Source organism: Lampris incognitus, chromosome 3, assembly GCF_029633865.1.
Source record: "Lampris incognitus isolate fLamInc1 chromosome 3, fLamInc1.hap2, whole genome shotgun sequence".
In the NCBI taxonomy this organism is placed as follows: domain Eukaryota; kingdom Metazoa; phylum Chordata; class Actinopteri; order Lampriformes; family Lampridae; genus Lampris; species Lampris incognitus.
This window is the reverse complement of record NC_079213.1, coordinates 68,017,281-68,032,026: the sequence shown is the minus strand read 5'-3', so window position 1 is coordinate 68,032,026 and position 14,746 is coordinate 68,017,281. Positions and strand designations below refer to the sequence as shown.

Below are 14,746 nucleotides of genomic sequence, written 5' to 3'. Positions count from 1 at the left end.
TTCACGGTTCAGTGTCGCTGTCGAGTGTATGACATGCTAAGTTGGAGCTAGTAAACTACCTCGACTACGTCTACTCTCACGTCTTCTGTCTCGTTTTCTAACTCCACAATATAAAAAAACCTTCCCCAATAACGTCACTATATTGAGGGCAACGTCCGACTTCCTGTTTTAACCCCCACCACCAAACTTGACCGTCTTCACTGTCAAAGGTGACAACTCAGTCTCCTTGGACTGTAACTTGTTCTGCATATCACTCCAGAAAGACTGCACTGATTCAGTGGAAAAAAACATGTTCCAAACTTTCAATTTCTCTTTCACAAAACACATTTATTCACAGCAAAATTGAATCTCAGTCTTACAAATTCGTTCGATTGGGTAAATCCGGTTTAAAGTTAATTCATCTCTTTTACCTTATGATTGTATGTTATTGTACGTTGTGCACATTGAAAGTGTACACTGTATTGTATTCTACGACTTGTACAATGCACGCTGCGGATTTTTTTTCTAAATTGCTCTGCATGTACCATTTGTTAAATAAAATAAACATTTATACACAAAAAAACAGTCTCGGTCGTTTAGTTTAATCAAATAGAAGACACTGCTCAGTAGCGATGGGCAGGACGACGCTTTCAGACAACGAGGCTTTTCAAGGCGGGAACGTTGCGCCATTAATCTGCCTCGTCGTTCTATCAGCATGGAATGGGGGCATTGCTGTTCCGGCGTTAAACCGGCAGGGGAGGTAGTCACAGAGCCGAAACAACGTCCGTCAAAAGCACAGCCAGCAGGATGGGACAGCCGACGTTGCTGTGTTAAACGTCACGCCACCCCTGCTTCCGGAACGCCGGCATGTTATGTTTGGGTTGAGTGTAAAACAAAACAAAACAAAACAAAGCGGGCGGAAAGACGGGTCTTCATTACGGCATTATTGCGGGATCTTTGTGTAAAAACGTCTGCGCTACTCTCGAAAATGTGCGCGAATTGGGGAGACAACGAGGTGCGGGAGCTCCTAACCCTCCGAGCAGAGGACGAGATCAGCCGCCATATAACAGGGACGGTGAAGGACGGCCCGTTACTGGAGCGGCTGGCCAAACAGCTCCAGGAGCGCGGCTTTGCCCGGGACAAGGCGCAGGTGACGAGCAAGCTGAAGAGCTTGCGCAAGAAATTCCACCAGGTCAACGACCACAATGGCAAGAGTGGCACCGGGCGGTTGGAATGGCCGTATTTCGACTTGTGCTATTCGATTTGGGGGACCGGCCACTCCGCTAACCCGGCTGCTCGACTGAGCAACATGGAGGAGTCAACTCCCGCTGAGACCGACCCCGCCGCGTCCCCCTCCAGTGCGGACACCGGAGACCCCAGCGGCTTGGACACGGACGCGAGCAGCAAAAACGGCGAATCTGCGCCTTGCGATCGATCAGGTAAAAATATATTGTCAGTGATTAACGTGTTTTGTTTTTTCCTTGTGTATTTTTTTAATGAGTGTGTTTGCTCATAAAGAGCCGTCGCGCTAATGGCTGCTTGTGTGCTGTTTATCCTTGTAGAATACCTGCCGTCGCAGAAGAGGCGGAAATTGACGAAAGGCCGGGTTGTGACTAAAGAAATAAAGGACCTATTGCTGGCGATGGACCGCGAAGACGAGGAGAGGGACCGCCTGCGGGTCTCTCTGTACACGTCCATGCTCCGGATGGAGAGGCGAAGGGCCTATGAAGAGCAGTTGAGGAGAGACGCGCAGGAGGCGGAGAGAGAGGCGCGGGAGGCGGACCGACGGGAGCGGGCAGAGCAGATGAACGTCTTCGGCAACATGTTTCGAGACATCCAGCGTGAGATGCAGGGTCAGACCTCACTCCTGCGGGACCTGATCGCACGCATGCCGGTTCCTGCGCTACCGCAGCACCCACTTCCCGTACCGCATGGCGCCACGGTTGAAGAAAGAGTGTCGGAAAACGGTTCGGTGCTGTGAATCTTTTGACATCCCTTTCCGTGGCCACATCTGCTGGACAACATGTATCATTACAGTGACTCCTGACAACCTGTTTCGGCTAACCCAGCTCTCAATTCTTTATTGTGCTATCATTAAACAAATGCAAAAAACAAAAAAAACATGTTGTAGTTCATGGTGATTGGGTAATCTATCAATTTGTCCACTCGAAGATGGATTAAAGGTAAACATGAAAGTTGAAGGTTTGAAACTATATGATCCCCAAGATATGTATTTTTGCTTATAATTCATTGACCGCCAAGAATGTTAATTGTATGCCTATAGACAATGTTAAGTATGTCGGTGTTCTTTTTCTGTTTCAATTTCACAGACATCGTTTTTTTTGGTCTTTATTGTTATCCAAAGGAATTGAATCAAGTGCAACTGGACTTGGTATATATTCGTGAAGACGTTTCGCCTCTCATCCAAGGCACGAACTGATGAAGCCGCTTGGATGAGAAGCGAAACGTCTATACCAAGTCCAGTTGCACTTGATTCAGTTCCTTGGGATAACCATGACCTGGATGAATGAGAACATTCACAGACATCTTTATTTTGTTGTGCAACTTTACAGACAATATTGCAATAATGACATAACAGTAACAAATGGGGAGGTTGAAGATGGTGTGACTGTGTATGGCCTGTGTGAGTTGAGAATGTCAAAGCTGATCTGGGATCGATGATGCCACTCTTAAATGCCGAGGTTTCGGTACGAATGAAACAGCCGGCTGATCCCGGACCTTAATAAGGTAATATGAAAAAAAAATTCTTCAAATATATCTTTATTCATTTGAGAAGTTATCAGCAACATACAAACGGTTCACTTAACGTAGACGGACGTTTGTATGACGTAGGAGCGTCGTTCGCACTGGTCATGTGACCAGAGCCTGAACCGGAACTCCGGGGCGTTGTGTCGTTGCGCTAGCGCCCCTCTAATGCTCCGACATGTGGGTTTGGAGCGTCCCATCACTTCTGTCTAGTCGCCTTATTTTAATCGCTGCAAAGGGTATTCTTGTTCATTTGGTTAGTCTCTAAATTTATTTGGATCGTGTTAACTCGGCAGGCTAGCTGTGCAGCAAATCCAGTGAGGAGCCAAAGGGTTTGATAACAAGCCCCGGGAGCTGCGCGTGCTCCTGAAGGTGAATGGGGTGTTTCCGAGTAGCGTTTATCTCGTGTTAAGGACTCGTCGTTTTTACTACTCCAGGAATCGAGGAAGTTACACAGTCGTGCAGTATTTAAGACAATAGCTAATCCACAAATATCAAGACCATGAACTCTTTTATACTTTCTCATTTTAATGGTTAATGGCAGATGATGTTTTCCCTGAACAAAAGTATAACGTCTTCACCATTAGGTGTATACTGTAACGTGCACGGATAATACAATACTACCAAGACACTGCCATCTGTGGCTGAATATGCTAAACCTATTTCCCAATGTTTGCAGAAGCTGCTGGGATTTAGCAGTGCGTCTGAATTGATCATGGAGCCCATAACGCATCGGGTCTGTCAGAAGTTCTTGCCCAGAGTCCTGGGGGTTACGTGCAGGAACCGTTCAAGCTCTGCCTCAAATCCTGCCCCAATTTACTCCAGATGTGCCACACACCTGGTGTCCCGCATCTACCAGCCCTCCAACCTGCGTGACATGGTGCAGGACAGCCGGTCCCCTGACGAGATGATCTGCAAGAGCCAGAGGCTGATGCAGCAGGCCGGTCTCATCCATCCCTTCAACCCAGGCTGCTACTTCTACCTCCCTACCATCGTGCGCTCCATGGAGAAGTTGGTAAGGCTGTGAGGCTTAAAATAAGAATTACTGGACAGTGCTTTACTAGGACTACCTCCGTAGTTCACGTGATAATATAGATAAATAGGGTTAGATAGGGTGATCATTTCTCCTGTTTAAAAATACATCAGATCTAGGACTGTTGTATTTGGGTAGAGTGTTTTGCAAAAATCTTGTCTCCAATCAAACTTGTTCATCTTTTTACTTGGAAAACGTCTCATATGAGTTTCTTTAAATCAACATCTTTAACAAGGGGCGCAGACCTAAAATGAATTGCATACTTTTTTTTAACCTTGGAAGCAAAAAAGAAGTCATTGGTTAATGAGCCTAGCTTACATGGTGTGACTAAATTAATTACGTTTGGCTCTGAAAAGACCCATTACAGGTACTTTAAAGCATTACAAAACTTCTGTGAAAACACCTTAAAAATGCAATAAATCAAAGATTTTACCTATACATTTCCACTTTATTTTATTTAACAACAGTACATTTATTTAAATATAGCTCTCATTCCCAGCCCTATCATGAGGGGCAAACATCAACTTGACAATGCATATACTGCCAATTGTTGCTCATTATCATTAAAGTTTATTGAATGAATTGGCATCAACGTGTTCATGCCTAGCAAATACCAAGTAAGGTTGAAAAATTGTGAATTTGCTGTCTCAGAAAATGGGCACTGCATACCTGGCTCAGATTATAATCAAAGATACCCACACTTGCTTTTTTTTTCTCAAGGGAATTTTGTGCAGACTTGTTTAGAGAAAGTGGCTCACAAAGTTGAATCAGTTCATCTGGACACAACGTTTAATGACAGAAACGTTTCATCCCTCATCTAAGTGACCTCTTCGGTCTCAACTGACTGCTGGGGGGTCATTTAGAGAAAGGTTTGACAGGTATCGCAGAAAGATCAACATCAGCCATGTCTAGTGAACTAGATAGCATTGGCGAAATGGTTATTGAAAACAACTAATTACCAGCACACTAAAAAATATTAGGTGACAAACAACCTTAGAGCACAGAGGAGTACAAGCTGGGTGGAACTTTTAAGGGTGCGACAAAACAAATTAAACCATCACATCCAAAATTGTGATGTAAAATATGTAATGTCCGTAGACGCCTTCATTACAAAATATGTTACATTTATGTCACATTTTGAATACATCACTCTGCTTCTATTTGGGGGAGATTTTGACTGTACAACATTTTCAGTGGAATGGGCTAATCACTTACTTACAATTACTTAAACTTACTTACACTTAAAGGTGCGGCTGATTGACCAGGAGATGGAGGGTATTGGTGGACAGAAGCTGGACATGCCCAGTCTATGTTCAGCTGACCTGTGGAAATCGAGTGAGCGTTGGGACCTGATGGGAAAGGAGCTTTTTCGTCTGAAGGACCGCCATGGAGCAGACTACTGCCTCGGTCCCACACATGAGGAAGCAGTGACGACTTTAGTGGCTTATCAGAGTACCATGTCTCACAGACAGCTTCCTCTGCTTCTCTACCAGGTAGCCTGTACAGCTAGTGTTCAATGTGTTATCATCGTAACCTTTATTTTTTTAAGAATGAAGAAAGAATGGCATTTGTAACATTATGAAATGAACTAGTAAGTGACCCGCAACCAAGTTGCGGTGATCATGACGTTTATTAGCTATCCACCTGTCTAAATCTCCCTCCTCTTCATCCTGCCAGCTCACCGCCTTCCCCCTGCCCCTAACCCCCCCCCCACTCCAACTCCCTCCCCCCAAATGCTCAGAATCACTTGAAATGCCGAGAAAAGTGGTTTTTAGCCATTTTTAGAAAATGCATATTTTGCATAATTATGCATAATTATTATAATTATATTTTAATTTTCTGCTATTTTTCTGGTCCTCTCTGGAACAATACCTACCACCTCCAAAAGAAATTAGGATCATAAATGCTTTAGTTTTCGGTCCCGCTATCTACACTAACACACACACACATTCCGAAAATATATGAGTAGAAGGTGCGAAAGTACCCACACCTGTACGACACGTCACAGAGAGGATACATACCACCGTCTCTTCAGTTTATTTTCTTGTAGAGCCAGTAGGCAAGAGCATCCCTTCCTCGTCGTCAGTGTCGGACGCCATGACAGAAGTGTAAACAACACGCAATTATTGTGGGTAATGTAGTGTTTCACGGACAGTTTTACAGGAAACTACAACGCGGAAGTGCGCTCGACTATGGAAGCCCAAGTGGCTGCGGACATTCCTCGTGGAGTCCGCTCCGCGTACGTTCCGCCCGAGTATGTTTGGGCCTTTAAATGTGATTCATCAGATAAGACACTCGGACACTTCCACGCGCGCAACAGCGGCCAACTTTATTGTTCGTCAGACCCGCCAAATCCCGAACCGCCCGCACGCGCTGATTTACATTCAAAAACAGAAAACTTAATATTGAGTTCACTTCACGTGACAGCCGCCATATATGCCCGTGCTCGACCCATGCAAATGCGACTCTGACGTTGTGGCTTATTTCACGGACGCTTTGTATTTCCAACGCTGCTCGCTGTCTCCGACCGCCATCCAGCAACCCGTTAAGAACGCGAGGTTTGTGCGAACGGCGGAAAGAGCCGAGGCGTGACGTAGCCAGAGCCCGCCATCTTGTTGAACTGCTCAGGATTCTGAAGGGATTCCACATATTTTATGCATATTATGCATATTCCGCATATTATGCATATTTTAATGTTCTGCTATTTTTTATAGGTGCCCCCGACCATCCCCAATAACATCCAAAAAGAATCGCGGCCCCAATTGCTTTAGTTTGGCCGTTTATAGACTCCCACACAGACACACATCGGCCACCTTGTGAAAATACAGGAGTCGATTATAAACTATTTTGATTTTAATATGCCCAGATCCTCACCACATTATTTTTTTCTACATTTTTAACAAAGTTTCCAGTTCCAGTCCCATGTTCTATGGTGTGCAACTGGAGAGAAATGTTTTCCTGTTGTCACCACTTTACAAATTCAGTATATAGAATCATTGTATACATTGAGAATAAACTGGATAATGGGATCTCATATGATATAGTACATGATCACTCTTTATATAATATTAAACTACAAATGTGTTAAATGACACTGCAATTTCAGACATTGACTTCAAGTGTTTTGTGCAGATCACCCGGAAATTCAGAGATGAGCCCAAGCCAAGGTTTGGGCTTCTTCGAGGGAGGGAATTCTACATGAAAGACATGTATTCATTTGATATGAATGAAGAAGCTGCTTACCAGACCTATGAGTCGGTGTGCCAAGCATACACCAGGCTATTTTCTCGGCTTGGCCTACGCTGCGTCCAGGTGCAAGCAGGCACAGGGAATATTGGAGGAAAACTCTCTCATGAGTTCCAGCTGCCAGCAGACATAGGTGAAGACAGGTTGCTGGTTTGTGGGACCTGCTCCTTCTCCGCCAATGAAGAAACCATGTCATCAAGGCAAACTAACTGCCCCCAGTGCAAGACCGGCAAACTGGTTGAGTCAAAAGGTATAGAGGTAGGCCACACCTTCTACCTGGGCACAAAGTATTCTCATATATTCAATGCAGCCTTCAGCAACTCTCAAAACAAGCCTACCATCATTGAGATGGGCTGCTTTGGACTTGGAGTTACCCGTATTCTTGCTGCAGCCATTGAGGTGATGTCCACAGAAGAGGGTATCCGTTGGCCTGGGCTTCTAGCACCTTACCAGGTTTGTGTTCTGCCCCCTAAGAAAGGCAGTAGGGTGGATGAGGTTGCCGGCTTGGCTGTAGAACTGGCACAAACTCTGGGAGGGACTCTGCCTCATTTGAGGGGTGAGGTGGTTCTCGATGACCGTACCCAGATGACCATTGGTAAGAGACTGAAGGATGCCCAGCGGCTGGGCTACCCTTATGTTGTTGTGGTTGGGCAAAGCACTCTAGAGGAAACACCAAAATTTGAAGTGATCTGTCAGCAGACAGGAGAAACAATGTTTCTTGGTAAAGATGGACTGGTGGACCTTCTACAAAGAGTGGAAACCATATGAATGATAACTGGGAAAACAGATTTTGTGTTTGCATGGGTACTTGGAAATTTGCATTGGAGTGTGTATTGTGGTTTAAGTCAATGCTGGTGGAAGAAGAATGGCAAAGCCCTGTTTCTGTAGGTTGTAAACTGTGACTTTAAAAAAAAAACCCCAATTAATGTTTGTTTGTTTCTTCGTTTTTTTTTTTGTTTTTTTTTTACTTTGTGAAACTATTACTACCAAGTAACGCAAGTCATAAGTTTGCTTACTGGCTGCATTAGTGAACTCAGTAAGATGTCATGTCACAGGTGTTTCTAGATTGGTGGCTGGACCAGACTGGTGTTGGAATGCTGTGATTAATTTATGACGAGAAAGAGTGTCTGTGAATGTTCTCATTCATCCTGGTCATGGTTATCCAAAGGAGTTGAATCAAGTGCAACTGGACTTGGTATATTGCACTTGATTCAACTCCTTTGGATGACGAGAAAGAGTGTTACAAGTTGTTTAACAGTCTTGAACACACCAAAGCCAATGAAAATAAAGACCTACTGAGTTCAACTGAACTCGTTTTTTTTCTGGTTTACTTAAACCATGTGTCTTCTTCCCTAGGAAAACTTCCGGTAAATAAAATGTTTTTGGTTTTAAATAAATGGTTGTATTGTGAATTAATATAGCACTGCTGTGAAATTAAAATGAAGTTTTTAATTTATACTGATAAGTCTTGTGACAGTGTACACTATAATCCTATTAGATTTCCTGATCTCCATCACAGGCACACTGCGGAACACTTTTATCCTCAATCTGTTTCTATACGGAAGAGTATGTACGTCGTGCCAGGCTATACGCATGCGTAAACAGAATAAACGGATATAACGAAAGATTTTTCTATAGAAGTTTTATGTCATGCTCTAATTCAGGACAGCTTTTAGCAAGTATACGGTTTTGTTTTTGAAGCTACAAATTGAAAATGACATCTCCGGCACTGCAAGAAGACAGCGATGATGGCATGGACGAGTTTATGGAAAAATTCAAGACCCATAAATATAAAAATGCTTTCAACGAACGCAATTGGGAAGAGGTAACGTTTATGCTAACATTCAGTAGGCTCTTCTACTTGGATTTCCTGTCTTTATTGTTGTTGCTTTTTGTAGCTAGTTTGCTAACACGAGTACAGCTAACGTTAACCATAGCTCGTACCTTTGTTAGCTACCATTGTTTCTACTTCTCAAACAGGAGTTTGATAAAGTGCCCATGTTCATGAAAAAAGCCCCCGAAGAGATAGATCCTGTGACACATCCCGACTTGGCTTGTCTTCAGTCCATTATCCATGATGACGATAGGCCCCCAGAAGGTATGGTAATGTTGGATGAACAAGGAATGAATACATCAAAAGATTTGCTCAATAAAAGGAGTATTCCATAGAAAAAAAATAAAGTTGTCCTGTTTAATAAATGTCCTTTCATCCTTACCCAAACGAGTTTGTAGTTTGTACGAGCCTTGTTTTTTGTGATACAGCAACTTAACTATTGTTTCTTCAGAGCGGGCAAAGACCCTGAAAGATGAGGGGAACGATTATTTCAAAGAGAAGAACTACAAGAAGGCAATAATATCATACACAGCAGGCTTGAAGATAAACTGTACCAGCCAAGATATCAACACAATTTTGCTTACCAATCGGGCTGCAGCACACTTCCATTTGGGTAGGCATTCCTCTATAAGAGCCTTTTCATACACAACTGCTATTCTTCCCCTTAAATCTATTCCCTTCATAAAGATGCATGCGGCAACTTTTTGAGGCAAATAAGATGGTCAATAATACTTGTGTCGGGGACAGAAATAGTTGAACCAGATCCAATCTGGAGTGTACGTCTTAAAAGTTTCTTGGCCTTTTCTATAAATTTCTTGCCTTCCTTAAATATAGTGCTAATCTTGTATGGTTAATATAAAATAAAGCTTTAATTATTTTGCAGGGAACGTGGATGTTTATTTCCCTAAGTTTTTCTGTGTCACAATTTATGTTCATCTCTCATCCCACAGGTAACATGCGTTCTGCACTGAATGATGCTCTGGCTGCAAAGAAAATCAAACCAGACCATCTCAAAGCATTAATAAGAGGTGTGTAGCAAATCCAGGGCAGCAAGACTGCATCTCACTTTGAATGGAATCAGATTTACTTACAGTTTAGTTTTTCACTTGTAAAATGCCTTGCTTGCATGGAAATATATAATTTATATTGCATTCACAAGGTGTTTTAATTCAATATAATAATGGTTTACGATAAAGCTTTCTTTATAAAGATTAATTAATATAAAAGAAGTGCTGTGTATACTCTTTTTTTTATATCTGCAGGTGCTCAGTGTTGCATGGAGCTTCGTAACTTTACAGAAGCCATCCAGTGGTGTGATGCAGGTCTTAGGGCCTATCCCACAGATCAGAAGCTGCAGGAAGTAAGAGCCGCAGCAGACAAACAGAAGGTTTGATTGTTGTAATATCATTGTATATTTCGTTTAACAAATAAGCAAAACAAAACATTCTTAGTCTTTTTTATGTTATGAACTGGCAGCTGTTGCTATCCAAATGAATTCACCAATATGCATTGTATAGTTGTCATTAAATCCCAGCGTAATCTGTTTGTGTTTTAGAGAGCAGCTGAGAGAGATGCCAGGAAAGCCAAGGCCAAAGGAAAGAAGGAGCGCAGTGAGAGAGATGCTCTTCTGGCTGCTATAAAGGTAAGCATTAGTGGAATAATGGTTCATGTATTCATCCCGTAACCCTTCAGTACAGGCCTCCGATCACAGTACGTCTTTAATGAACTACAGAGTCACAGATGAAGTGTCTCTGTGAATAAACTTTAGATGTATGTGTGCAAATTCGACTAGGCTGTAGCCTAAAGATGATTTCAACTTTTGCTTTAAGCTGTCTGTAAGAAATAGGCTACCCTTTGAAGCCTCTCAGATGAACCTTTGAAACAATGTGGGCATGGTCCCCTATTATGTACCACTGTTCAGAAAAAGTATTCCATGTTTCCCGCCACTCTTTGTAGCACGCAGTTATTTCACAAAAATGTCAAATACAAACTTTTGGGGTTTTACTCTTAAAGGCGGGCGGCACGGTGGCACAGTGGTTAGCGCGGTCGCCTCACAGCAAGAAGGTCCTGGGTTCGAGCCCCGGGGTAGTCCAACCTTGGTGGGTCATCCCGGGTTGTGCTCTGTGTGGAGTTTGCATGTTCTCCCTGTGTCTGCGTGGGTTTCCTCTGGGGGCTCCGGTTTCCTCCCAAAGTCCAAAGACACGTAAGTCAGGTGAATTGACCATACTAAATTGTCCCTAGGAATGAATGGGTGTGTGTGTGTGTGTGTGTGTGGGCTGGCGGCCCATCCAGGGTGTCTCCTGCCTGCCGCCCAATGACTGCTGGAATAGGCTCCAGCATCCCCACGACCCTGAGAGCAGGATAAGTGGTTTAGATAATGGATGGATGGATCTTAAAGGCATGGCAAAAAAGTGCATTATTTAGTGATCAGATTTTATATACAGATTTAAATGGGACTGTTCAAAGGGAACCTGGCTGTACACTGTTTCCCACAGGTCAGAAATAGACCTGAAATAGCTGGATTTATGTGAGACATTCTGTCTGTTTTGTACAGGAGCGGGGCATCAAGCTCCTCCAACCTAAGAAACCTCCTAAACGTGGTTCAGATAGTGAAGATGAGGATGGAGACTCGGTTGCCGCCATGGCAGAGCTCACCCTGGATGGTCTCAGCTCTCAGGATGCCACAGGGGCTCGGGTATATATGGATGACCAGGGGTCTTTGCACTGGCCGGTTCTTTTCCTTTACCCTGAACACCAACAGAGTGACTTCATCTCTGAGTTCTGTGAGAGTTCTTGGTAAGGTCCTCTTGTTTTGACTTATTTCACTTTAGTTTAAGGTGTAGTTCGCTGTATTTTGGTTACGTATATTTATGTCACAAATATGAATGTGGAGCTGGCAGGGGAGATGAAAAGAGGAAGGCCAAAGATGAGGTTTATGGATGTGGTGAGAGAGGATATGCAGGTGGCTGGTATGACAGAGGAAGATGCAGAGGACAGGAAGAGATGGAAATGGTTGGTCCATTATGGCGACCCCTAACGGGAGCAGCTGAAAGTAGTAGTAGTAGATATTTATGTTACAAATGTGGAAGTGGGTAGGGTTTTTTAAAGGCAAACTTTTTGTACTTTGTTCTGTGACTACACAATTTTTGGCCAATCACAGTATTGTGGGAATGCAGTATAATTGTAGTGAACGGTGAACCAGCATTTCCTCTAAATTATTTTTGGATGAACCGGAGGTACTTTTGTTGAAGAAATTAACCACCTCAAAAAAAAAAAAAAAAAAACTTTTTAAACTAGTAATCACAAAACAAATTCCTGGAAGGACTATTTCTCTTACATAAGGATTACATTAGTGCACTGCTTTGGGCATCTAGCTCCCTAACCCATATGTCACTCACATAATGTAATTGTGTTTGCTTACGTTTTAGTTTCATAAACCACCTGGTGGTTATGTTTGGACAGGAACTTCCACCTTGGGATATGGAAATGAAATACCTCCCACAGAACCTGGAGGTTTGTGTATTTCCCTTTATATTCATAGCAAAATTTGACCGTGCATACAGTAATTTAGTATTGTAAGCCTATAAACACAAGGTTATTGACCAGCATTTGAACAGAAATAAATTCATGTACTCAAAAGTTAGGGTTTTGTTTAGAGTTTTCCTTTTATCACAAAGGTCTAATGTACAGTAGTGGTAAAAAAAAAAATCATATTCTAAAATGAAAATGTGTTTTGTGGTCCAATTACATTTTGTACCTGAATACATGAAATGATTTGTAGCTGTGCTTTATTCTGCAGTTTTGATTTTTTTCAATGTTTTTTTTTTTTCAAATTGAGCCGTTACTATGTGGTCACTACCTTGTGGTGAATTGAATTCATAAATCTAAAAAATCAGTCTTATCCTCGTGCTTTAGCTAAAGGAAGTTTTAGGTGGATTACTCCTATAAGAGTTGTCTAGAGTCTACACAAAACTCTAGACTGATGAATGATCACCTGCCTATGAAAAGAAATCAGTTGCTGATTTCAAGGGTTGACACTAATCAACAGCTTGAGTAAAATCCTGTCTGATTTATAAGTATTGGGCAAGAACTACTATAATGGACATCCAGGTAGCATAGTGATCTATTGCGTTGCCTACCAATATGGGGAACCAATATAGTTTCAAATCCCCATGTTACCTCCGGCTTGGTTGGGCGTCCCTACAGCCACAATTGGCCATGTCTGCGGGTGGTAAGTCGGATGTGGGTATGTGTCATAGTCGCTACGCTAGCACCTCCTCTGGTCGGTTGGGGTGCCTTTTCAGGGGGGAGGGGAACTGAGGGGAATAGCATGATCCTCCCACATGCTACGTCCCCCTGGTAAAACGCCTCACTGTCAGGTAAAAAAAAAGCAGCTGGTGACTCCACATGTATCGGAGGAGGCATGTGGTAGTCTGCACCCCTCCCTGGATTGGCAGAGTGGGTGGAACAGCGACCAGAACAGCTCATTGGCCAGGTACAATTGGGGAGAGAAAAAAAAAGGGGGGGGAACCACTATAATGTCCAACTCAACAATCCTTACAGTCCAATGACATCCATGAGTATGTTTCTCAAATTTTATATTTCTTCACTTCCTAGCTGTACTTTGAAGGTCAGAAGGAGATTTTGCACCATGTCGACCCAAAGATATCCCTTTTGGAAGTGTTGCGGCATGAAAGGTACTGCCATTGTGCTTTTATTACCAGTGTGTTATGTTTTTTCCTGTTGGTGTTGTTGAGGCAACATAATTCTTTACATGCCAAGGGGCCAAACTTTTCATAGTCTTGTCATAGGAATGTTTTTATGACAAAACCTGAAACTCAGTGTTATTGAATTACAAGTCTGATTTCCTGGTCTGATTGTCGGACCGTATAGACTGAAATGACCCTTACTTTCCTTGTTTGATTTCTTTCCTTTTAAACTTGCTCTTTTTTCTTTTTACAGGTATTTTGTGAAAGCAGGTACTCCAAGTTTCATTATTTTGGTAAAGGATTCATCATTCTACAAGCAGTTTTTAACAGGAAAGAAGGTCAGGAGACTTTGAAAATAACTTATTTCTCCCCGAAACTCTTGGACTTGTCAAGACATTAACTCCTGCTAAATCAAATGGAGTGGCTCAGTCCCACCAAAGGACGACTAAAAAGAAAACACTGTTATCATGGGGTCGATGTCATGTTACAGATCCACCAAGTATTCGCTCTAGCCCCAAAGACAGAGCACAGCATATGGAGCCACATATTGTCAATTAATTGCAGTACAAAAAATAAAATTGCTAAAATGTCCGCAAGATGCATACGTTCTGTTTCTTCTTCTACGTCACTGAACATTTTTGTCCTAATTCCGATCATTTTACCAATGCAACTAATTAATACTTATGCTATGAAAATGATGTTCATATCTATAAGCAGTAGAATGATTTACATAAAGATGAAAAAAAATGAAGATTCTAATCACAATGAATGGCTGGTTTCAGCCTTCATGTCATCGTCATCTGTGTCTTTGATGGCGAAGCCTGTTCATTCCCTGTGGCAGGCTCAGTAGTGACAGAGGTTTGTAACAGTGTCACAGGAAAAGAAGGCAAATAAAAGATGGAATGGTTACAGTCATGAAATTTAAGTTAGCAAAGCTCAAGGCAAGGCAAGTTTATATAGCACCTTTCATACACAATGACAATTCAAAGTGCTTTACATAAGGGCATAAAAATGCATTAAAAAAGAGATAAGATAAAATGGTAAAATCAAAATATTAATGACAAGAATATTAAAAGTGAGAATTAAAAAAGAAATTAAAGTATAATAATATAGTGCACAAGAGTTAACGTGATTATTCAGTGAAGTGCATTGGTGAACATGGAAGTTTATTTAAATTAG

General features: G+C 42.4%; 3 protein-coding genes across 5 annotated transcripts; all 3 read left to right on the top strand.

The window, feature by feature from the left end:
• The first annotated feature begins 789 nt into the window (after positions 1-789).
• LOC130110641 (uncharacterized) lies at positions 790-2,115 on the top strand. The gene is made up of 2 exons (XM_056277800.1): positions 790-1,418; positions 1,542-2,115. The coding sequence occupies exons 1-2, from the start codon at positions 968-970 to the stop codon at positions 1,958-1,960; spliced, it is 870 nt and encodes a 289-aa protein (XP_056133775.1). The 5' UTR covers positions 790-967; the 3' UTR covers positions 1,961-2,115.
• A 501-nt stretch (positions 2,116-2,616) lies between these two features.
• pars2 (prolyl-tRNA synthetase 2, mitochondrial) lies at positions 2,617-8,360 on the top strand. 3 transcript variants are annotated; one of them, XM_056277702.1, is made up of 4 exons: positions 2,617-2,727; positions 3,425-3,760; positions 5,026-5,271; positions 6,911-8,360. In XM_056277702.1, exons 2-4 carry the CDS (start codon positions 3,461-3,463, stop codon positions 7,790-7,792), a joined length of 1,428 nt encoding a protein of 475 aa, XP_056133677.1. In that variant the 5' UTR covers positions 2,617-2,727; positions 3,425-3,460; the 3' UTR covers positions 7,793-8,360. The 3 variants fall into 3 exon arrangements, with proteins under 3 accessions (XP_056133677.1, XP_056133676.1, XP_056133678.1); XM_056277701.1 differs by lacking the exon at positions 2,617-2,727 and adding an exon at positions 2,973-3,117; XM_056277703.1 differs by lacking the exon at positions 2,617-2,727 and having other exon boundaries at positions 3,221-3,760.
• Positions 8,361-8,615: 255 nt separating this feature from the next.
• Positions 8,616-14,154, top strand: ttc4 (tetratricopeptide repeat domain 4). The gene is made up of 10 exons (XM_056277625.1): positions 8,616-8,849; positions 9,005-9,122; positions 9,310-9,471; positions 9,809-9,886; positions 10,121-10,245; positions 10,414-10,500; positions 11,413-11,654; positions 12,287-12,371; positions 13,476-13,555; positions 13,821-14,154. The coding sequence occupies exons 1-10, from the start codon at positions 8,739-8,741 to the stop codon at positions 13,918-13,920; spliced, it is 1,188 nt and encodes a 395-aa protein (XP_056133600.1). The 5' UTR covers positions 8,616-8,738; the 3' UTR covers positions 13,921-14,154.
• The last annotated feature ends 592 nt before the right edge of the window (positions 14,155-14,746 follow it).